The sequence below is a fragment of the Xiphophorus hellerii genome, chromosome 17, assembly GCF_003331165.1.
Source record: "Xiphophorus hellerii strain 12219 chromosome 17, Xiphophorus_hellerii-4.1, whole genome shotgun sequence".
Taxonomy (NCBI): domain Eukaryota; kingdom Metazoa; phylum Chordata; class Actinopteri; order Cyprinodontiformes; family Poeciliidae; genus Xiphophorus; species Xiphophorus hellerii.
The window spans coordinates 6966132-6992112 of NC_045688.1; the positions used below are offsets into that span (position 1 = coordinate 6966132).

The 25981-nt window shown below is 37.2% G+C and overlaps 1 protein-coding gene across 1 annotated transcript in view; it reads right to left on the reverse strand.

Annotated features, from left to right (window-relative positions):
- The window catches only part of anks1b (ankyrin repeat and sterile alpha motif domain containing 1B), a 148447-nt gene that overhangs the window by 38346 nt on the left and 84120 nt on the right, over positions 1-25981 (reverse strand). The window contains exons 11-12 of the mRNA XM_032590158.1: positions 16177-16333; positions 5297-5433 (exon numbers count right to left, since the gene is read on the reverse strand). Coding sequence (XP_032446049.1) covers positions 5297-5433; positions 16177-16333 — 294 coding nt within the window. The remainder of the gene's footprint in view (positions 1-5296; positions 5434-16176; positions 16334-25981) is intronic.

Genomic DNA, 25981 nt, shown 5'->3' on the forward strand with positions numbered 1-25981 from the left:
AGTGTGGAGCGGATTCAAATATTCCCAAGTTTACTTGGATAACCCTAACCAGAAGTCACCAACTTGCCATGTTCAGTTTTTAGAAAGACTCGTTTTAACTTAATGAAGTAAATAACCGACATACAATGTAGTCGGGTAACGTTAAAATTTATGTGACTCCTGTGTTACATGCAGTGGTCTGTGTTGGTATATCCTCTGCACAAATATCTTATCTTTGCCCCTCAGGATGGGTCTGTAGCTGTTGTGCCTTATCTCCACTCCACTGGAGTGTGTGCATCTCAGTATTCACGCATCAGAGGGGCTTATCCACTCAATCACACCACCACCGGGTCTGCTCTTACGTGGCAATGCTTATGTAGCTACTTCCTTCTGAAGTGTGCACTACAGACTGCAGTATAAATCTACAAGCAAGATTAAACACTCTTCTTTATTAAAGACACAAATTGACTTAAATGGTGCTGCAGCTATACTTTTGATTCATCTCCCTCATAAGTCAAATCTGACTCCAAGTATTCAGCTAGAATACTATTTATTTATTTAGGCTGTTATATATTTTTTCTTCACTTCATCCTTTACTAAAGAATATATGAGATTTTATACCAACATAACCTAATGGACTACATTTAAAAGGATAGTTTGAGAAAGGATAGTTTAAGAGTTTTTTCAAACTTTTTTTTTAGCAGCAGTCAGGATCTTATCTGCATTAGCGAACTCACTGAATGATTTCATCTTTGACAATCAGCCAAATCTAAATAGTTACCAGTTGTGCATTGCCTATTCCCTCTTTCAGGAGACAGAAGACACAATAAACGTAGAATAAAAGCATAAATAAGTAAGGAAATGTGTGTTTCAGATGCTAGTACTTCATGTCAGACATGGTTATGAAGCTGATTTTCAATGTTATGATGAAAAACATTGAAATAAAGGCAACAAAAAAATGTCACTTTAGCTTGTCTCCTTTAAAGATTCCCGTATAAGTTTGCAAATCAGTGACTAAATGACATAATAATTATGTTTTCTAACCAAACTGGATTGTGAAGTTAAGAAGTCCAGAGATCCCTCCCATAAGCAGCACTTTGTTTCAGGAAATCTTAAGGACAAAAAAGATTTGTAGTCCTTACAGTGAGATCTGAGTCCATAATTTAGCCCCTCTAACTTGTTTATGTACTTACAATTACTTTTATTCAATCTATCCAGACTTCTTCTACAACTTTCAAAGGTGTTTTGAAGATATTTGATAATAAAAGTTTTAAAAACTGTATTTTTAACCCAACAAAACTGGAAAAAAATTAATGCTGCAACTTTTTTTGAAGATCAAGATTTTCACACATTAAAATGTAAATTGATTTTGGCATCTTATTAGACGATAGAGGACACGAGTTTCATCATGTGCTCCCTGTAATCAGAAACTGCATCATGAGCAAAGAAAAAGGGTTTTTCCTTTCAAATGATTCACACAGCCAGCAAAGTAGGACACAGAGCCAGTGGGCATGAGGCTGATAACCCCATGATGTTGTGCAGTCATCTAAGGCCCTCTGCTCTTTCTATGTCTTTCAACTCAGCGTCTCGCATTCAAGCGGGCTCAGAGTGTGAGCCTTTGGAGATCTAACAAGTACAGCTGACAGTTTGGACAGGAGGCAAAGGATAAAGACATAAAAGTGAGCAAAACATGAAGAATCTGGACCGCGGCAATACAGCCTGTGTGATCATGTTTGCTTTTAAAGTCAGTGGCTGGTGTTCTCTCAATTTTGCTGGGTTTTGCTCTCAGTCTTAAAATACGACAGCTTTTAGTGAAAACCGAATGATACATCCTGCATTATGAGTACTTAAATCTGACTATGAGCAAATAATTGAATCAAATCTTCATTAAAAAGTCATCCTGTGTAGAAGCTGCTATGAAATCTGGATTTTTACTGCCGGTCTTACAGCACCTTATCAATATTTATATTAAAGCCAGAAGGTTGCTACTACACTACAGTGAAACATTCTATGCATCCAAATAAATACAGAAGCTCTTGTTTTCTTATCTGTGAGTTGCATTTGCTGAAACTATGAAGTGGAGAAATTGCCAGAGGGAGCACTAAAACCAGATGAAATGAATTCTTGAGTATTAATTATGAGCTATAAAACTGAACTGTGGTGCTTCTTGATTATGCACACTTCAAGCCGAACAGTGGCCTGCTGGGCACGGCGTGTGATCCCTCTGCACACATTAGTTCACATGCCAAAGTTAGGTCCCGGTGGGAGAACAACAGATGAGAGGAGAAGGTGGAGCTTATCGGGAAATTTAAACGATTTACTCAAGATGAGGAAAGTGGTTCATTTTAACAAGCTCCTTCATGTCAATATTACATCACAAACCTAAAATTTCCTCTTGAAAATAATTGAGTGCAACAATTTTAGGTGTAATTTTACCATAATTCCACCTATAAGTTGTCTTAATTGATTGATTCGCAAATATTAGGTGTAACATTTCACATTTGTCCCACAACTAGTTCACATGTACTCAAGAGAGAAGGAGCAATGGAAGAAAAAAAAGGATGTTAAAGAGGAATTAGAGATGCTATATTAGCAAGAGAGACGCACCGATACACTTTTTCTCTTCCGATATTGATACTGAAATCTGAGGTTTAATATCGGCCGATACCGATCCGATACATAAAAACAGCGCTGAATTGTCTTAAACCATTTCTTTTTCAAACACAGAAGAAAATTTACTGAATTAGAAATTTATTTGATAAATCAAATAAATTAAATGGAAACTTTAAAGTTTGGTCAAACATTTAAAAACAACTTTATATTGTTTAGTCAGCGCAATTAGGAGTATAACAGCCAATGTAAAATAAATAATAAAGAAACTGAAACGGACAAAAACAACATGTTGACTAACTTGGTTAAACAAAACTGCAACAAATCTTCTTTTAAATGGTTCAGAAAGTGTGATTAAGAATTAAAAATATAATGTAAAGTAAATAATAAAACAGAATTAGACTGAATAGATCTGATCTTATGGATCAGGCACATAATAATCTATCATCATTATAATCGTTTCCTGATCTAGAATGTTCTTAAAAATCGAGAACGATACGGATATTGATACGGAATCGGTGCATCTTTAGTAAACATACAAACTGTTGGTTTTTAAATATGGCAGAGTAAATGATATGAGGGGAAAAATGTGGCTTTTTGAGGTAAGAAACTATTCAAATTGTTTAAAAAAAAAAAAAGTGACTTCCTTAATAATTAAAACCATCATCATTTCTGCATCAATCTCAAGCAGCTCATTAAAGTTTATTTATCAGGCTCCAGTGTTTAACAGTCTGATTATGACTCCCTGCAGTGAACAGGGAGTGGAGTTGGACTTTTATTTTTTTTGTATTATGTCACATCATCCTCTCAGTGAGAAAACAACTGCCTTTAATTATCAAGGTGTGAAACATCCGTGAAGCTCCTCGGTATATGATACTATCAACTCAGAGTCAGGAGTGAGAGGAATAAATTTAGCTGGAGTCACTAATGAGGCCAACTTGTTGCACTTAAATTGCTGAGTTTCAAATGAGTTATTCATGATCGGAAACAACTCGGCAATCTACTCTGCAGTCGCATGAGCCGAATAAAGCAGCAGCAGTGATATATGCTGGACAAAAATATTTAGAATTTGCTTCAACACATTGTATCTTTTGCTCAGCTTTATGCTGTCATGCAAGTACATTTCCCTCTGGATCATTCTATATATTTTCCTACTCTATATATTTTCCTACACTACATTTATTGGATAACTATTTCATAAAATAAGCTACTAACTGCCATAGTTAGTGTAATGAAAGGGTGGTTTTCTTTATATTCTAGTGCTAGGAAACGTAAACATTTTGACGGTTTGAACTGAAATTTTCAAGCAGGTAATTTCAAAACATTTTTCTGATACAAAAAAGTTTTGGAACTACACATCTCTCCCATGGAAACCAAATTATTATCATATATGAATGATTATGAGACACAAATAAGTGTAGATAAACTTACAAAGACTGAAAACATGGCATACAACAGTTTTATTGTGACTAGTAAAACACTGATTTACTATGCGTAGGAAAGTGAAACTGCCAGCTACTTTCTTTCACCAATTGTATGATTTACAAAACAACTGCATAGTTAAGAATGTTGGTCAGAATTGGAGTAAATGTTATGATGCCAATCTGAATGAAGCCAGAATTTTCTTCTTCTTTTTTTAAAATGCAATTCTTCTAAAAACTGTGACAGTACTGGGCTCACCGCAGTGTGCTTTTAAAACCTTGGTAGGGTGCTTGTTTGTTAGGTCTCCAAATTACTGATCTTAGACAACATTTGTTTTTATTTCCTCTTCTTTAATAGAGAAGAATCAAAGAAATAATGTATCTACTTAGTTAGCAGATGCTATGTTTTGATGAGTTCAATGTCCTGTATGCATTTTGTCGTTCAGGGGATGTTATTCAATCTTGCATTTGCTTTTTCCAAGTTTTTCAGCGTATTTCACAAGGAGATTAACAATGTCAAGCTACTAGCCCAAACATAACAAAAGGAAATGGGAAAAACTGATTATATATGTCTTATAAAATGTGACCCTTTCAGATGGAGAAGAAAGCCTAAGGATGGGTTTACAGAAAATGAAAAACAAGAAACTAAATCTATAAAATCCACAGAGATTAATATTTCACAAGGACGGTAATTGACTGCAAAAAACTTAATATTTGACCAAAACAAACTCTTAGAAAATACATCAATCAAAGTAGCAAAATAATAAACATGCATTTGTTATTAGATCTATATTCCAGATGCTGGGAATTTTCTGCTAAAATCTCCCAAACACAATAAAACACAAACATAAATAGTATATAATTTTAATAGCTGGTAAGCAAATATGCCATTAAATGGGTTTGTCTAACTGCATTAGGTTCAGATTGTGCTTCTCAGGTGATGTTCCGCATGCTTGTACCATTCACATCCGCTTCTTTAAAACTCACGTTAAGCAGCCAGATGTTCGTCCATAATTGCAGATGTTTCACGATAAGTTAGAACTGAAGCAACTTTTGTTTGGTTTTTGCTTTTATCAAATATCTGACTAACACTTCGTTTCTGATGTTTAATACGCACAGATATAATATTTCAGACTTCTAGAAGTGATACTGAACTACATGCAGATGGAATAATATATCATTACTTGTCTGTGTGTGTATAAGTTGCTTGTAGGAAGATGCAGGGATGCTCAATAATGCATCAAGCGACCTACAACGCATTCATTAGTGTGTGAGCGCTCATTCACCTGTGGGCGGATGACTCTCTCGATGTTCTTCAGGGCCGTGTCAGGGGAAGGGGGTGAGCAGTCCGGTGTGGGGCCCGTTGAGCAGTTGTCATGGTTACCGTGCTCCTCCTCGCTCACAGCTGCATGGGACGAGTGACCTTGGACCAAAAGAAAGAGTCAAAGCCAGGCACAGAGACAAAGCAAAGATTTGTTTCGGGGTTTTTTTCTCTTTCAATTTTATTGTCCTAAATTATTGTTCTGTAGTCGATGTCTATAATATTTTTCAATGTTTTAAATATTTTTAATTTACTAAATATAGCCTAAGTTGCAGCTGTTTGGGGAACACACCCAACAGCATCCATCCAAACCTTTCAAGCTTTTAAAGAATTCAACTAATGATGAACGGAAACGATTTAAAAACAAACTGAAAAATAATATTTTGGGCCCCATATTACTTACTCTTTGCCTGCAGCTTTTGGGCCCCATTTTTTCTTTGTTGATGATATTCAAATAAATATTCACATAAAGATTAAAGTAAGCCTGTCAGCTTTCTGTGGCTTTGAACTGAGAATTTAATTCAAGAAAGTTGTCTTAATGCCCACACGTGTTAACGTTATTTAGCTGCAAGATACACGATACAAGTTTCTTGTGGTGGAAACATTGTATTCCAGTGTTTTACTGATGATAATCAGATCTATTTATCCATATGGAGAAAAGCAGAGGAGTAGGAGAAAATTATTGCATTGTATTAACAATAACAAATCATAAATGAACCTTAGTTTTCTTCATCTTGGAAATAAAATGTAATTTGAAGCGTCGGATGCATTTTTGACACGCGTAATGCGTTTGGTGTGAACACACCATTAGTATTTTATGACTAATTTTAACAAAATAAACTAACACTTATGCTTAAGATTGATTTAATGTTAATTACTGTATTGATTTAATATTATAGCGTATTTATTTTCTCTTTGAAAGTGCTAACAAATAAAGTTAATATATACATTTTTCATAAATGAAGAAACAAAATTAGCACAGTCTACATCAAGTTTGAGAACTCTTGAACTTGACAAAGAGCGCAAAGATAATTTTTTTCTACACCTTGAAACATAAGAGCTTATTTGACACTGAAGGAATTGAAAACTAAATATTGCACATATTAAGTTTATTTTGTATTATTTATAAAACAGTTGTTTCTGCTCTGAATATAGCAGTTCTGAATAAGAGTAAGAGTGAAGCTGAACCAGTTGAGTTGGCAAAGCAGAGATGTGCTTTGTGGACCAGGTTGGAACAGAAAATCGAGGAGTTCAGTTCTACACTTAGCGTCTTGCATACTTCCACCCACTACACCAGCAATCACAGGCATGGTAGCATAAGGCTGTGGTGAGGAGATGTTCTGTAATTTGCAAAGCCATAGCAACAACCGCAGGAGGAGAATATGAGTGCTGCCCAGTACAGTGATGTCTTTCACACACACAGAGACACTGCATGTGTGTGTGTGTGTGTGTGTGTGTGTGTGTGTGTGTGTGTGTGTGTGTGTGTGTGGCCAATGACTGTGGAGCTAATTTCCCCAGTGTACGGCCATTTAACAGCGGATAAGAGTGAAGATGGGGAAGGACAGGAGAGACTGCTGATAAAATAGTCAGAGACTCTTTAAATTGGCAGGAAAACACAAAAAACAAACCGATCTACTTTGTCGCAATACTGTTGGCAGAGGTGGCGACATACATACACAAATATAATTGCAGCTTTCTGTCAGCTGCTACCTGCCAACAAAGATCCAATCAGAGGTCAGAGTATCATCCAATTATGGTTTGATACCCAGTTACAAAGATTCACACACAGCGACATCGCTGTCGGAGCCATTCTTTTGATATTTTTGTAAACAAAAGTCAAACTTAACATGTATCATTCAGTTTCACAATCATTCCCTATTTTCCAAAATAAATAAAACTGATATGCCTCTGCTTTGAAAAACATTATTTCAGAAGTCCTGGTCTTTGTCTACATTCTCTGCGGAAAAGTTTAACATTTTGTTCCTTTTTTTATAGAGCAAAGGTTTCTTCTTCTTCACACCTGCTATGAAGGTTAAACTCAAAGGTCCTCAAAAACGCTGAATAACGACAAACTAAGCAAGTGGTCCTGATGTGATCTGCTCTGTGTACTGAAATTAAATCCAAACCAATGCAGTGGTTTCACTAAAGGATCCACAAGTAGGCAGACAATCATCCAGCAACTGCTTGTGGCTGAATCAATGATTAATGTGGGTGTGAACAGAAAATAAAAACTGGCAACATGTGAGCGAGACAAAAGGAAGGAAGCAGCGGAGGGATAAATATAGAGATTGAAGCTTTTACTGTTGAATGTATAAGCTTGTCAACACTGAGGCTTTTGATGATGGATCTATGTGTGCAACTGTATTTCCGTCAGATCTGCCAGGGTTTTTCACTCCTGGGAAAAACGCGCATTCCTCCCCAACGACAATGTGTGTTTACGTGAGCATTTGGAACTATACAGTTTTTATTTATAGATTTATATGTGTGTATGTGAAGGAGTGAGAAAACATTAGAGGAATGTGTTCAAAATAAAAAAAATTTAAAACTCAATCAAAAACCAAAGCAGAGCAGCAGAAATGGCTTGTTGCACATAACTTCTAACTCCTCAGAGAGAAACAATTATGAACTGGACAAGAGACGCTATCCCTCCACTAAGTAATAAATTTATTTATTTGAAACAGACAAAAAATAAAAACATGTTCATGGATCTCAAAAGTGTACACACCCTGTCAAAGAAAACCTTTCCTCCTTTAACGTGCCACCCATCATGTATGATCACAACAAAACTAACATCACCTTTTGATTAAATTGGAGCATTTGGTAATCCTTGGTAAAAAAAATATTTTAAAAAACTGCTATGTTCTGACCTCAAATAAAGTTCAGCTCTCTGAGTGGGAGTTTTATGAACTTTACTCATTTATACGGTGGCCCAGAAGGGTTGTCAAAATGAAAAAGACACAACGCTACACCAAAAGCAACAACAAAACAACAATGGAAGTTATGCTAGCAAGTTTAGCAAAAATTCTGTTTATGCTAAAAACTTTTGCATTCCATAAACCTGACATTTTAACTGAGTTTCTTACATCCAATATACTAAAAATCTAGATGGCATCCAGACATGATGCCTGGAGAAAATCCTCAGTCTGGATGCTCACACAATGAATTTCACTCACAGGCTGAACATCTCTGATTTCTACAGACGTAAGCCTTAAATTCTTCTGCAAACCGCTACAAGTAATTAACAAAACTCTTCTCTTTAAGTATATCCATACAAGTCTTCCTAGGAAAGCTTAAAAGTGTCAGAATGCATCCTCGTAAACTGAAAAACATTCAAAAGCTTCAAATGGTTCAGGCTTATATTTCTCAAACATTTCCGTGTGTTTGTGAGCGTTTGGTTCTGACAAGTGTTTCATCAGATGCTGCCTTCATATGTGCCCATCAAGACGAATCCTGTCGAGATGAGTTCTTCAGGCTGTCAGATCTGCTGCTGTGCAGCTCTAACACTTTACATGCTCACTCTTTGTGCATGTGAGCCGAAACACAGCTCTTCTCTGCATCTTACAGTTGGCGTTTGATCAAGTTCAATGCAAAACAAAAAGAAAAAGAAAAAAAACACACGTTTTTTCATCTATATACAGTCTAAAAACATGATTTAAAGTCAGGAAAATGTACAAAAAAGTTTAAGAAAAACTTTAAACCAAACTTAGATTAGTGCAAACAGCCGAAACAAACTCAACATAATTAAAAGTTTACACTTAATTGAAACGCAATTAAAAACAAAGCAAAAACGCGAAGTAAAAGTGTGAGAGTTTGGCTGTGTGCATAACAGTTCTCCACAGTGATTTCCTCTGGCTGTCAGAGAAGACAACACTTTATTGCTTTTTCTCCCGACAAGTCAATGGACCCAAACACTTTTAATGTCAGAGCCCAGAGCGACTACAAGCTGCCATTAGCCTGACTGAGCCGCAAGTGTCGACCAAAGTGGGATAAATGAACTGAGAAGCAGCAGCATCGCCGCTTTATCCACCACAGAGAAGTGCCAGAGAAAGTTCATGTGGGTGGTAGAGTCTTTATTCATTAACATTTTAACTACTAACAACTGTAAAGACCGGAGTGGACATTTTTACCTTTGAAAAAAAGATTTTTAGAAAGACCCAAGCGATGGAAGGATAGTCTTGGTCTCACTTCTGGTGAATCTCACTATTAAAACGTTGAAAGTTTTTGATAAAATGAGAAAAATCCTCAAATACTCAACCAGAACTTCACTAGAAACTTATTGCCATAAAAATAATGTAGCTAAAATGCAATAAGCTAAAGCATATTTAACCAAGTATTAATGAGGGAAATTGGGGATTTCATGTAAATATGTACACCCGAATCTTACTTTTAAATGTTAAGGTATTTGTAATCATCAATCCTCCTTAGACTAAAAATGGCTCCAGGGAGCCTTGAACTGAGTGCTGTAGAGGCGTAAAATGTCTTTTTTTTTTTACATTTTTGTTTGCAAAAATGTTTATTACCAAATATCTCCATCAAGTCATTTAAAATATAATTTTGTACACATGGGATATGTTTCAAAAAAGTTTTCATCCACATAAACAGCACTCCTTAGTGTTGTTTCAAACATGCCAAACCCATAGGGGGCAGTATACTGCAAAGCTAACACCTAATTAAATTGCTTCAAAACAACGACTTCCTGATAGGAATTAAACACGGTTCATCTATGTGGAAAGTATATATAAGGTTCCTTAATGCTGCTTTTTCAATATATAAGTCACCATTTAACTACAATGAAAAATATACCTTTGAATCAGGTATATTTCTACTCATTTACAATGAATTAGGGATCCTCCGATAAGGTTTTTTTGCTGCCGATTCTGATAACGATCACCCATGAGGCCAATTTTTGCTGATCACCTGGATTGGCTGTAAATTTTTTGCTTTAGGTATAAATACTGCTACGTGATGTGGCAATAAATTCACCTAATTTAGACATAAATTGCAAAATATTTGCAGGCACAATACAGCAACTATTCAGTCAAAAGGAGAACTGAAAAACCTGCAATCAGTAAAATAATATTTAACAGTAGGTCCTCAGTACCATAGATTTTGCATAAGTCGAATAAATCTCACAACACTGCCTATATCAAGTAATGTCAAGAAAAAAGAAATATTCATTCAGAGTCAAATGCAGGTTACATCAAAATAAACAATACTGAGTTACTGAATCAAAACCTTCTGAGAGCATGGCTAGCTGATTAATACCGGTTCTGATTGGTTGGTTGTGCCTGAGCGGAGTAATTATGCAGAACACAGGGAGGAGGCAACGATTATATTTTTCAGAGATTATCTATCTCATGTTATTACATAGTGAAAGTTTTAATACATATGTAAAATCTTTAAGTTACCTGTTGCAGCTTTAAGCAGACGTTCGGTGTGAGAGTTCACTGCGGGTGGAGCAGAAACGATGCTTACGCGTAGCGGCGGTCCAACAGCGAGAGAACCAGCGTCTTACACCGCTAGCTCGTTGACTTAAATTATTTTTCGGGTTATTTGTTTAGCTGTCTGACCGTGATGCTCTTCCGGGTGAGTATTGGTAGCTGTGCGCTGCTTTACCTGCTATCTGGTCGCTCCGGATGTCCCTTTTTTCGTCCGCAGTGAGCCTCAATGTAGCCTAACTCCATCAAATGTTTGTTTTTTTAACGTCATATTAGATTCGTTGTGTTGATGCATTTTGACGTGCTTTATCCTGAGGTATTTCTTCGGCGGAACACGCAACCTTGCCCATTCAGTCTCAGAGCGTTATAGTTCCTCGCCACAGATGAGCTGCACATGCAGGCTGTGAAGTGAGATGCAGGTGATCAGCAACAAGAGAGAGTGACCGGCGATCACAGATCATACACTTTTTCACAGAAATCGGCCGATTATGATCGGTGGTCGATCAATCGGCACACCTCTAGTGGAAATATTTGCAACTCAAAAATATTATCTAAGATATTCAATTCTTTGGTCCAATGAGATGAAAACAAAAATGCATCACCAAGCCAACTTGTCTATTTAAGGTTGTGTGTGCTTCATTTTGAAAAATGCACAACAATCTTAACTTGTACAGCAAAGATTACACTCTGTGCATGTGAAATAATTGAAGAGATTGTGGTTAATTAGGGCTAACGGCATCTGCAGGCAAGCAGTGCGGCAGAAACAGATCCTCTTGTTTGAAACAAATCCATTCCATGCAGCAAGTATAATCCCTGCTTAATTCACTTAATGACTGCTTTAAAACTCATGCAGTTGGAGGATTAGGCTAAAACTCTCCCAATATGCGCAGAATTACAAAGAATATAATTCCATTTATTCCCATTCAGGAGTGACAGGCTATGAAGTGGGAGGACGTGTGGTGCAGTGGGATGCAACATTCCCATAAATACTGCAGCATCCAAGGTAGGAGAAGTTTGAGAAGCTGAGAAAGTGCAGAGACAACAGGTCTCTGCTGCTTCAGAGGCTGCTGGTCTGAGCCACAGCGAGCACAGAGAATACAATAAAGCTGCTTTGATTGTTGAGACAGAGAAGAGGTACAGACTCTCAGCCTGCAGCGCTGTGACAATGCAGCTGATGTCAATATCTGCAGAAAACCCTCCACCAGCACAGAAACATTTATACGGGGCATTTCAGGAAATATTCACCTCAAATATTGAAGTTCTGATCAAAAGTTTTTTGATCAGAACTGATCAAAAAACTTTGATCAGTACATACATTACATACATGTTAATGTATGTACATTAACATGTACATACATGTTAATGTATGTACATTGACATACATTAACATGTATGTCAATGTAAAAACTTAATCACTTTAGACATTGTACTTTTTTTTTTTGCTTTTATTCCTGTCATGCATAATCTCACCTAGTGTTGAGGAGCTGCTGGAAACTTTAAACCACTGCTTCATGAACTGTGGCTGGCTCAGATGTTTATTTTATGAAGTGGAATAAATTTGTAGGTTTATCTTTAGTGCCTTCCAGATGAATTCCTTCTGCCTCATAACAATGCACTGCACACTTTATTTGTTTTGTTTGCAAAAGGTTTGGAAATAATGTATCGTATGCTTAGCATTATGCCCTGTTTTGTGTTGGCCAGTTCATCATCTGACACAATTATCTTTACAGACTAAGGTTTTATAAACACACAACCTTGACAAAAGCACATATTTCTGTCACATCGTTTAAAACTGGGGTGTCAAACTCATTTTTATTTGATCAAGATCTTGAATGTTTCCAAGGGCCAGTTCAGTATATATTGATAAATCCCATTAGAAAACTGTTAAAATATTAATAACTAGCGTCAATAAGTACTTAGAATGAAATAATATTGAACATCTTTTCACCCTGATCTGATTTTAAATCAAAATCACTGATTTTGTGGAGCCACTAGAAATATTTATGACAAATATATATGACAGTAAATGTGACTTTTTGCTACTAGTCGTATCAATTACAACTTGACATCAAGTAAGACTGAGGAAACAGTAATAGTGTAAAATTAAATAAATAGTGCCGCCTTGAGAAAAAATTTCAATAAATTCTCAATTATGCATTAGTGCGAAAAGGAGTCTGTAAATTTCCACGATGGAAAAATTGTGAAAAACTGGATGGACTGATTGACATACCTTGGTGTCTGGAGTTTAGAGGGCCACATAAAAAGCTATGGCGAGCCGGATTTGTCCCCCGCGGCCTTGAGTTTGACACGTGATATAAAAGATAACATCTTATACACAGGATTTGTTTCAGAAAAGTTTTCATTCACATGAACTCAGACAAAAACACTCCTTATCGTCGCTTTATGTATGCCAAACCCATAGGGGGCAGTGTAGCACAAAGCTAACATCCAATCAGGTTGCTTCAAAATAACAATGACTTCCTGTTAGGAGTTAAACACAGCAACAGGAACTTAATTTATATGGATAAACATGTAGATTGAACTACTTTTAAATAGCATATTAGAATCTAAGATAAATTAAACACAAGACAATGTCCAATGGGAATTGTGTCAAATATATTTGTGCATTATTTGTCACAGACTATAATGTGCGGGACACTAAATCTCAGTTTTTCCATGTACGCAAGGAAGCCCAAAGTTTGTTTAAATCTCCCCTTTGATGGCGGTTTTAATAAATAATTGTTTTCAGTGATTTTAAACTGAATTTTTAAGTGGCTGAAGGCCAAAATACATAAAAGTGTGTTTGTTTCCCCAGATATCTGGATATGTGTGGACCAACATTGTTAAAAGAATATGGTCAATTGGAAACTAATTTTGAATTGAAATGCATCGAGTTTCTGCATTCTGCTTCTCATCTCAGACCCAATGACTCTGTGCTCCTCTGTCATCACATCCTTCCTCTCAGGGGAAGATAAAGACACTGATTCACATCCTTGTCTAGTTTGCCTGGCATGTGACTGAGCTCAGAGCAGGAATCCAAGATTTTCCTTCCTGCTGTGTCACAAGTTCAAATTTATGTAAAAGAATCAGCCAAAAGCTGCTCCCAAAGTTCACCAGCTCAATGCATAATCTGCACTAACCCTGTTTTTCTTCCACAATGGAGTGGATGCAGGCAGAAAGATTTCACATCAGATGTAGGGAGTTCAGGCTCGACTCTTTCATTCTCTCTTCCCCCCATCCCAACCTTTCGGTCAGGTAAGACAGCACTTAGAGAGCGACAAACAAACAGCACCCACACAGCTCACTTACGTCACTCGAGCAATTTTCCACCAACAGATTCTCAAACTGACAGAAATCACCCAGCATTCAGCTTCTCGCACTTGAGCTGCTGACTGTGAACCGGCGGCTCAACTCTTCAGCCAATCAAAATGAACCCCCCTCCCCCACCCCACCCAAACACAAAAACCCCCCAAAAAAACACGGGGCGAGACTTCCCTCGGTGGTAGCCTCTCACTGCTCCGCTGGTGGGAGGGAGGAAGGAGGGGTTGATATGTCACTACCAAGACAGTTCCCATGGCAACATACAGGTGACTCACCAGCCAGGGATGCAGTTGCCCTGACAACCTGCAGTGTGTAGTTTTGCTGTGGGAGACCAGCAAAAAAGGGGAAGGGTGCATTGTGGGTGCCAAAACTACAATGGAGCAGGCGAAACGTGACGAGCAAACATGAAGTGGAGAGAAAGTTAAAGCTGGAGGAAGAGTTCAGAGCAAGTCCAACTCTAATATCTGAAAACAAAAGCTCAAAAAATATTTTCAAAATAGCTTTTTAGCTTGATATCCCAACTAGCACCTAGCAGGCAAGTAATTAAGTGTAACTGCACTTGGTTAGATTACTAAATAACTTTATTTTTATTCTAAGCTTCACGTTAGCAGTTGATCTAGCTGCAATGTAACGCCCCCTTGTGGTGGCTGCAGAACACAGCAGCTTTATCCTAATTTTTTCAACGAGCTGATAAATTGTAGCTGGAGTACGCTGTAGAGTAGGATGAAACTAAATAACACAGCTGCTTATTTATGTTTTTTATGAACAAGCTAACGTTAGCAGTGCAGCTAACGTTAGCTACCACAGGAAGTTAGAAAAGTCTAAACCACTTCTTTCAAAGTCATGTTTGTGATGTGTAGTAAATGTGCTTACTGCCATTACGGAGATTATCACTTTAATATTAACTTCACTAGCAGTGAGCAAAATTCTTACACCTTTAGTTACTTTCCATCCATTCCCACTGTGAATTTCTGTGATTTTCACAACAACTTGCATCAGGCTTAATTGTATACACTTGTTCTTCAATAGAGCATATTTGCTCAAGATGTTGATTTCACATCCTCTTCCCCATAAAACTATTTACAATACGAACTCCTTCTGTTTTCTTCCTCCTCACATGAACCACATTTGGTTTAACACAGGAACAATTTAAGCCCAACAAGCAAACTTTGTGGATGTCCAGCAAAATCATTTATTAAAGATTAAAACATATATTTATGCATTTGCAAAATCTATTGACTTTTACAAGTTCAGGTTCTCAAAAAGAAAATTCTATTGTTTGATCCTGATATCAGTATAATTTCTGGCAGAAAGGAGTGATGGTGAAGTCTCAATCTCAGTCAGATAAACCACATCTTACAGGTGTTGCTCTAAATAAAGCGTGTTGCATAAACATCCACATTGAAATCAGCTACCCCCTGAACGAGGTCGTTTGCATGTGCAACTGCAAAATGTACATCTTACATTGATGTACAGTGCAAAATATAATGATTTCTAAAAATATTTTCTAATATCACTCAGTTATTGCTACACAGAATCAGTTGAACAGAGAAAAACGTACAAGATTTCGTCCTACACTTTAAAAAAGTGGAAATATTTCTGTTGAGAAAAAACAGAACAACCAACAACTATTGTTGGGAAACCAAAAGAGCGACACTCATCACCTTTTTTATTTATTTAACACGGCTTCAAGACTCCTGTAGGTTAGTTCCGTGTCTGCTAAGCAGCTGAGTGCATAAGGTGAAAGAAGTTAACACTTTGAATAATTAACCAGCTAATATTGACTCCCACTGTTATTTGAGTCAAAAGGCATAAATGTATAAATATTTCACACATGTTTAGATTACATCAAATTTGCTACAAAATTTAGGTTTTCTTTTAGGTGTTTTTTTCTTACGTTTATTTGTCAAAATTAAATAGCACAGATAGAAAACCCTAAACAAGCCAAGCTTTTCTTAAATCCTGAAACTCTAAAATACGAAACGTGACTCATGGTACACCTGGCATTATATTTGTCCTATTCATTCATTGCTGTACTTTGAATTGCGGAAGAGAGACAGAAATATCACAAAGCGGTTTCTCTTACTGTTAAGGGAGCAGACGTTGAGCCGGTGGTTGATTTCGAGGGAGCAGGGTTTGCATGTGACGGCGGTGGTCACGGACTCATACGGGTTGTCCTCGTCTTCAGGCAGGAAAACGTCCAGCGACGGAGAGGTGACCAGCTCAGCAGAATGCTTGAAATCCTGGATGAAGACAAGGAAAACACAGAAATGTTGACTGTTTCCCTAAAACATAACATGGCTGGAACCGAGACAATTCCCGGGAGCCTTTCCTCCACCACCATTTTTTTCAAGCACTTTGGTGGGTACAAACACATGTACTCTATCCATTTACCACAAGAGCACCTCCAATTACAGCACATACTGCAGCCTGTCATTAACTAAAGCAGAAACGTGGATCATGACGATGATTTCTGACTTAAAAGTGAATCTGGCTCAAAAAACCAAGATGAGAGCAGACAGCAGAGCAAGGGTGCATTCAGATGATTCTCTGAGGGTCAATCCTTTAAAAACAAGCCAAACACCTCACTTCTGTAAACTCTCCATTCAGCTACAAGCTGTAAAATTCAAACATTGGAGTTCAACTCTCCTCTGTCTTTTAAAACGTTTGGTTTTATTTCTTTTTGTGATGAACATTTGTATTCCCAGCATCATCAGCAAATGTATGCACTTTTCAAATATGATTAATCTGATCATGAAAGATAAAATAAACATGGAAAATTAAAGTTTGAAGCTTCAGAGGGTTTGTTTAAACAGATCAAAGACATGTCTAGTGATATTTGAATCGCTTCAGGGTCTCATGTGAAAAAAGAAGCAGTTAAATTATCCCACAAATTCCCCAAAACCCGAGATAAAGGCACGAGAAAACATTTTTTTGTTCCAGAAAGCAACTAAAACAGTTTGACTGTCAATTAGATTTTTCTTTACACATTTCTGAAACTTATCTCCAAAAGCATCCAACACCGACATTTTCAAATGACACTATTTGTTTCTCGATATTCAAAGCCAGCAGAGACATACCAGGAGACAAGGAGCCGTAAGTGGAGAAACAAAAAGTTGTATTGACTTAAATCACACATTATTTGGAAGAACTGGTCCAGTAACATTTAATATTTAAGCTAAATAAAAGTTAAATTTAGTTACACTTTGAGACTGAAAACATAAATGTCGATTTTGGAGCCACCTTTGCGGGATACATCAGGAAGATTTCACATTGCACATTCCTGCAGCTGCAGTGAAAAGGTTGAGTCCCACCGGGCTCAGAGAGCAAGCCAAAGCCCGAACGTCCCTTATCAGTGAGGCAGATGTGTACGGGGAAGGAATGAAAAACAGCAGCCATGTGGAGAAGGGGGAAAGGTTACAGGAGACGCCGTGATTCCAGCCAACAAGACAAAACATTCCCTTCCCCATTACACCGCCTTTGGACGTCCTCTTCCCACAACACTGGACTCATCGTTCTGGAGCGCCATTTGGCCGACGTTGCAGCTTTCCTAATGGGAACAGTGGTTAATATGTCACTATGACCTCAGCTTGTGTGTGGCTACACCTCGTCTTATCACTGGTTTAAATATATTATGAAATGACTCCATTATCCCCCTCCTCCACCTACTTCCTACCTTTTTTCGTAATTCAAAACCTATTAGTCTTTTTGCCATTATCTGCTACTACATTACCCACACTGCACCAGGCTATCAATCTTCCAGAGAGCACACTCCAAAACCATAAATCACTTTGGCTGAGAGAGCAATCAGTCTGCTGATGGTTTCTCTCACATCACTGACTCTCAATTTCAAATGTATTTCGCAGAAAGCCAACAAACTCAAAGAGCCATATCTTTCTCTTCTTTTTTTTCTTTTTTTACTCCTTTCAGTCTTCATCATCTCTCAATTAGATTGTCATTACTGGTTAATGCTGATCCAGTCAGGCTTGTTCGCCTTCACTCCACAAATGGCCTGAGTCAGCTGACACTGATTTGGGTCGACAGACTGGTTAGTTCAAGATTTCACACCAAACTAAAAGTCTCATTATTGCAACTATTTTGATAATATTACGACTTTCTTCTTGCACAAGTTTATTTTTGTAATATGACTTAATCGTAATTTCAGTTTTTCAATTATTTTATTTCTTCTTAGTATTGGCCTAATACTCCATCATAAAAAAAATACCGCCTAAATTTCAAAGAGAAATTTTCTTCAAAGAGTTGCTGCTGGTGGCAGGACAGATCTCCTGTCCTCTCACAGGAGAAGCAGATAACTGAAGACAACTAAACATTTGTGGTTTAACTTCCACTTTTATGTTAATATGTGAGAAATAACAAACCTGTCTCTCATACAAAATACTTTATTCCAACTTTATGGGCTTCAGAGGAACATTGACTCACCTCAGCATGTAAGACGCTTGATGCTGGAAGTAAAACTGGCTGACTAAAATATCAGATCAGACACTAAGAATACTGACATAATATTTCCAAAGAGTTAGGTTCTTTAAATGTGGAAAAAAAAATACAAACACTAAGCAGAAGTCCAGATTAATTCCACACTCCTGATCCCAATATACATTCACTCTTCGAAAGGTATCAGATACAAACACACAAAAAGACTTGATGTTCCACAAACTCTTCTTCACTTTCTCAATTTAGACCCATGTAACACACATTTTTCATTTTGACTATACACATACAAAATATTTAAATAGAAAGAAGTAAGACAGAAGCTCAAATTAGTCAAACCAATAAATAAATTTCCACTTTAAGAAATTCATGTAGTTTATCAATAACGTTTTACCTTTTCTTCCTTCATGTTCATGTCACATTGATCATCTCTGTTATGTCAAAGTATTCTGTATTAATACAGTATTTAGAAGTTACTTTTAGACCTTAGCTTTTCCCCAAATAGCCTTCTAAACTTTTACAAGCAGTTCTACTATTAGGAAGCTTCTCAAATATAAGGAAAAGACAAACAAAGTGCCGGATTTCCCTGAATATCTTGGAGGATTTTGTGAACATGAACTTGTGTGTCACCAGGTCAAATTAGGCAGGAAATGCAGCAGATTACTTTGTGGCACGCAGTGGAAGAGGGCGTTGTCCTTCAAAGCAACTGAAGTTAAAATCTCAGGAGAGCTACTGGAAGTGAAAGTCAAAAAGAAACAGAAAGATTCTACTTTCTGAATTAGAGAGGAAGTGACAGAACACCGGCGTTCAGTCCTGATTTAATAAAGTGTTAATCGCAATAAATGCAATAGAGGAAAGAAAGGTTTATGAATATTAGAACCCGGGTGGCTTAGATAAATGTCACAGTGAATTAATGAAGTATTTATAATGCACAGTAATTCCAGCTGAGGAATGAATTAAATTTTAAAAAGAAACATTTAGGGAGATATTCTGATAAACCTGAGCTTTCTAAAAATGCTGATTAAGATTTTTAAAAAAGAACAAAGCTATCTCCACCTCACCTGTTGAGCTAAAACGAAAGACAAAAATATGTCAAATGGCCACACACGTCAAGGAAACGATAGACAACAGAGAGAGAAAGCAGCAGAAAGCACAGGCTGAAGTAAAGCCACCAGGATTCGAGTCAACACTTACTTTGGAAGGTTTGTGTCAGCAAATCCCACGGAGATGAGCATGGGACAGACAGAGCGGGAAGAGGAAAACTGAGTTTGTGCCGAGGAAGGGAAGCGGAGGAAGTGGGAGTGCGGTGAGTTAGGGAGCAGGGATTTCCTCACACACACAAATGTAGGAAAAACACTGGAATGACGGGCAAACAGACACATGAAGGTTCGTTTTCTAAAGAAAATGAGAGCAGAGAGACTAAATATTTACATTTTAAAAAAATATGAAATTGAAATTCCTTCTCACTCAAGCATGAAGATGAAACACTACAACATTTACCTGGTATTCTGATGGTTTTCCTGCCTGCCGCTCCTCCTGATCAGCTCCTAAATGTGCTAAAAGTCGCTCTAAGAGGTCCGAAATAAAACCGCCCTCCCTTTCTATCTTTCAGGGCAGAGATAGGGACACAGACAGACTTGTTTCTGAGGCGCACAGGAAGAGCACAGACAAACAGAGGCCTCCTCTGGCCACTAATTAGCAGGTCGTATGCGGCTCCCGTCCCAGCGCTCCGGGCAGATTAAACATCTGAGTGCATGTGACTGCAGGATTACATGAAACACTTTCTGATTATATGTGAGTAAAAACGCAGAGCAGCTGCAGGAAATGCCTCGTTTGATCATGTGACGGCTTTCTGCATACTTTAAGATTTTCCTTCTGTCCTATTCCAAACTGTAATTGTGTGTATGGGGGGGTGTTGGGGTTCCCTCTATGAGACGACCCAGAGAGGAAGTAGTCTTCTGCAGTGATTATTTTCACTTTTTCTGTCTTGAAGTCTTAAATCCAGCGGGTCTTTCAGTCTGTGTCAGACCAGCAATTGTTACCCAAACCCTGCACTCTGAGATCCGAGTTCATAGGCCATCAGATATGAGTAGATGCTATAATCTGCTGGCATTTCCTCATGGAGACTATTTGATTAGAGAGAACGGGGAGGGCCGGACGCAGCAGAGGACAATGGACCCTCTTAAGCCCTCGCTGATCGTGGAGGACTACAACGAAGAAAACCCCTCACAGAAACAAATTTATTTACATTCTTAAAAAAGAAACCAGCTTATTTTGTAGCACCTCAGCGAACACAGATTAATAGATGCTACAGATAATTATGTTTCAGGGTCAAATTCAAGCCCTTTTTATACATTTTTAAAGGTAAAATCTCTGTCTGCTTTGTGAACGGATGATAAAGTTTTGCCAATTTTTCTTTGCAAAAGAAACATCAACAGGATGGGGATTGTTCATAAATAGCATTTTTAAATTTGTAGCACAGATTCTCAGGCTCTGGACTTTGACTAAACCACTCAAATATACTGGGGATGATTTCAAATAAGTTTTCTGTTGTAACTCTGTCTATATGTTTGATTTTTTGACCTCTCCAGGTTTTCTTTTAATAAAGATCATATTTATAATAATTATCCTACCAAATGATTCTCCCACCTGAGCTGTGGCTCTCTGCAGCTCCTCCAGAGTTATAATGAACCACTAGGCTGTTTGGAAATTATTTCATAACTTAACTCCACTCATCCTCAACCCTGATTTATTAGGATAGTTCATTGGTTGATGTGGATTTTATTTACAGTTTTACAGTAAAAGGGGAAGAAGACAAAAACATGACAGTTTTCAGATCTTAGTTTCTAACAATGAACAACAAAAAGGTGGATTTTCCACTCTGATTGTTTGGTTTGAGAGAAGTAAGCTAGTCTGGGGTAACGATGGGTCACTGGGAAGAAAACAACATCTTTCACATTCCTCATGACGGCCGCTGCACTGAGCAAAGATCAAAGTATGGCTTATCCTGGCTCCAGAAATAATCCCACAGCATTCACACGGACAATGAACAAATGTTCACCCTGTTTAGCTGGAGAACAAAGAGCTTAAAGTTATAATAAATAGAAATAACTTTCCACAGTATAAACTTAACAAATTCAAAGTAACATGTCATTTCTGTTCCATCACAAGTGTAATGACATTAAATAGCTCCTGTTGTTTTGCAGAATATCTTTGTATTTCTCTTCTGCACGAGGGAGCATGTTTAATCTGCTGCTAAAAGCAATTTCCTGTCTTATTTATTAGGGATTCTGCATTTATATTTCAGTCATGATGCTGAAAAATATCTTCAGAGGATTTTTGCCGTTTTCTTTAACGATTCCCACACCTTAATGATAAACCACCAGTGCAGCCTGACAGATGATGTGTTTTTAAATGTACAGCAGTGAATGATTCAACGAGACTGTGTGAATTTTATTTTGGGAGAAATATAGCAAGAAAATTATCTTTTGTGCATCCCAGTATGAATCATTTGCAAACAATTAAATCTCCCATGTTTTTAACTAAAAAAAAAAAAAATGAAATAAAAAGTTAAAAAAAGAAACAGAATTAGGATAAAAAGTTGATCATAGCCTCCCCAAAGTGAAGAATGGTGGAGGCTGTGTCATGCTGAGGGTTCTCGATTCTCAAGAATAGACAAGGCAACAAAATTTTGGTCAAATTTGTGTGTAAAGATGGCCCAATCAAAGTCCAGACAAAAAGCTAATAGAGGATATCTGGAAAGATTTTAAAACTGAAGTCCTGACACTCCATCAAATCTGATTTTAAAAAATGGATAAAACTTTGTTGCAGGTAATTTTCACCTCAGGAATAACATGCAAATCCTGGCTGGATAAAATTAACACAACTTTTTGTCTTATGTCTAGCAGAACTCATGAGGCGGTGGTTAGAGGTGTTTTTGTGTCGAAGGTTACTTTAGCAGCCAAACGCTGCAGTCTCCAGAGAATAAAGTCCATTAACAAGGACACTGTGGACTTTGAGCTGCTCTGTTAAACAACACAGAGAGAGAGAAAGAGAAGCATCAGCGGCGAAGAAAAAAATTAGTCAAAAAATGAGAATCAAAGTAGCTAAAATACACAAAATAATTACAAGATTTAGCCTGGTCTGTGGACTGTAGTATTTTTCAAACCAAAACAGAAAATGAGAATTCAAAAAGCAAAATGAAATACAAAAATAAAAAGGCTCAAAAACAAATTTTCAGAACAGGTGGTATGATTTTTCTCTGACTTTGTTTGTACCCATTTTTCTTGCTAAAACCACAAACTTTGACAGATTTAAGTGGGAATATATGGCAGACCAACACAAAGTATCACATTAATTATTAATCCTATCAGATCAAACAGAGTGCTGGCGATCCATCCAAATTTGCAGTACCGTAAGTTCGTCACACCCGCCGTAGCAGGGAGTGAAATTAATCTGAGCAGCACTCTTTTAATAGACGGTAAAAATAACTGCTAGGTATTGAAAGTTCCAGTTGTTATGGAGAAATGGGCAAATACAGTTATTTAAAGAACTGAGTACAATTAAAATAAGCAAAAATATCCAGGTGGAGATTTGAAATTTAGATCATAACTAGTTAAATGGAAGGATGACGATTTGTTGTTTTCAATTCTTAAAACAAAAATCTGAAAAGTGCGGCATGCATTTACATTCAGCCGCTATGAGTCAGTGCTCTGTTTAAAAGTCTTTTGCTGCCATATTAGCTGCAAGTCTTTTGGGGTCTGAAGGTTTTACATATTTGGTTTTTGTCCAGAATTAGCCTTTTTTACCTACTTCCTCCTAAAATAGAGGAACCCCACAGCATGATGCTGCCACTGTCATGCTTTACTATGGGATGTGTGTTATTTTTCGGCATGGCTCCTACATGGTTTGTGGCAAACTGGATTATTGTGTAATAAGCTAGCTAACCCTGGTTGGCCTAGATTTCATTAAGAGGTATTGGAGGTACAACAGATGCACACCACACTTTTAAGATTTCTCTTTTGGAAAAATATTTCTTAACCATGTAAATTTTCTTTATAGTTCCCCTAAATGTGTGTTTATGATCTAAAGTAGTTGGATAAATGACTAGCCTCTCAGACACACCTGCCTCTGATGATCGTTAACATCTTCAACGACTCTTGTAGCTTCCTGATCTCCTTCTGAGCTCTTATGACCTGCCCCAGATCAGTAAGGGGAGCTCTGATCTTCTAAAACAGGACGCCAAAAAAAAGAAGACGTTTGGTAGAAACAGAAAGTAATGTTTCTGAGTAATGAAGGAGAATGGAAGAAGCTGATGCATGCAGCTCTCTGACGCACCTGTGCAAATGTGGACATCCCACATTTGCCATCTATTAAATTTCTGTGTTGCCTGGCAACCCAGTCAATCTCTCTCCATCCGAATCTTTTTCCTTTACTGGTGAAACATCTCTCTCTGTTGCCTATGACATGATTCTGCTTTAAAGGTTTTCTGGTCGAAGTTGACGTCAAAGGGGGAAACTTCCACCCAGGATCTGACGACTTTGAGACGTCAACGACAGGAGAAACGCTGCGAGTGGTGAGGACCGTTCTCAAAAGGAGACACTTCCTGTAGCGAACCTGCTTATCTTCACGTAACGCACAAACAAGAACGAGCGACAAATGCATCACAAGAGAGTCAAAGTTTCATCTGCACAAGCATGTGCAGATGAAATGAAAAATTAAATTGTCTAAGAACAATAAAATCTGTTTTTAAATTACAAAACACTGACAGATCAGTTTCCTGTAAGCTTTTAAAAACAGAATTTGATCCTTTTTTCTGCTTAACTGTTAAAATTGCATTCAATGACAAAATGATTATGAAAGTTGAAACAAAATAATTTAATTATATTAAATAGAACATATTTCATACAAAACCCAAAGACCTAGTGTGTTTTTTTTAAATTAAAACTTTAAAACAGGGGTGTCAAACTCATTTCTGGTCATACCAAGATCATAAATGCTCTTTAAGGGCCAGCTGTGCCGAATGTATTCATAAAACCTGTTCACAAACTGCTAAAATATCAATGAATTTTTAAAATTAAATATTATTGAAAATCTTTTCAGTCCTTGCAAGACTTTGTGATTCTTTTAGTGATTTTTTGCAATAAAAATCTAAATGTTTGTGGTAATAATTTGGAAATATTTGCAATATTTGTGCTTACTTGTGATAGTAGATGCGACTTTTTATTACTGAATAGATCATGGACTATAATCTGACATCAAATAAAGCTGAGGCAGCTTTTTAGTACAAGAAAGAACATTTTTGACAATTTTTGAGAAAAATCTGTAATAAACTCCCAATTATGTATTAGCGTAAAAAAAAGTGTAGGCATTTGTTGATTTTGGGTGAATTTTCACAATAATTCGCAAGAGACTGGAGGGACTGATTGATATAATTTGGCAGTAAATAGATAAAAACTGCATTGATTTGATTGATAACATAATATTTAAGCACAGTTAGTGTTTAGTCTCTAGAATCTAGAGGGCCACATAAAAAGTTGTGGTGGGCCAGATTTGGCCCACGGGCCTCGAGTTTGACACGTGCTTTAAAACAAACATAGAAAGTAAAATCTTCCTCACGGTGTGGCGTCTTGAAATGCATAGCAATTAATTACACATTCTCACATTGTACTACACTTCATTATAACATAAAGTACAATTTTGGGTGATATTGTGATACAGAAACTCTCATGGATTTAAGTACATTATATTTAATCGTCACTGTTTCACTTTTAAGACGTTGCCAGGGGAGACAACACCAAAGTGAACGTTCCTGACAGCTACAAAGTTTCTCCAGATGTTCATTTTGGTCTCTTTATCCCCTCCTAACCAGCCAGTCCTTTTATTTCTGTTTGCAGGTTTCTGTCAACTAGAGGGAGACAGCCTCTAACTTCATTATGCAATCTGTTGTGTAATGATGAACAAATTGAATCTTGCATCCTGTGCTCCCAGCTTATTAGGTTGGATGCGTTTCTTTTTATAAAAACTAAATAATTAACTCCTCCTAGGACGATATAAAGAAACCCAGCATCATTATGATGTAATTAAATCTTGGACAAAACAGAAACTTGAAAACAATGAGAGCAGAAAAGCAGACAGATGGGAAAGATTTCTAGAAATTGTCATTTTTCTCCCCAAATTACCCAGACCTGGAAATTGTCTAAATGTAATTCCAGACTCTCACTTTTTCAGACGTCGTATGAATTATTTTATTTCTCAGCAGAGTCAATCAAATTATGCCAACCTCATTTCCCTTTTCTCTTCCTCCTCTGTTAAACTCACACAGACAGAAAGTCTAGATGATAATGCTGATATGCTTTCATGTTTCCACATATTTCAACTAATGCGCAGAAAGTCTTTCCTTTCTCTTTTAAACGACATTAGCACAAACGGCCGGCTATGCA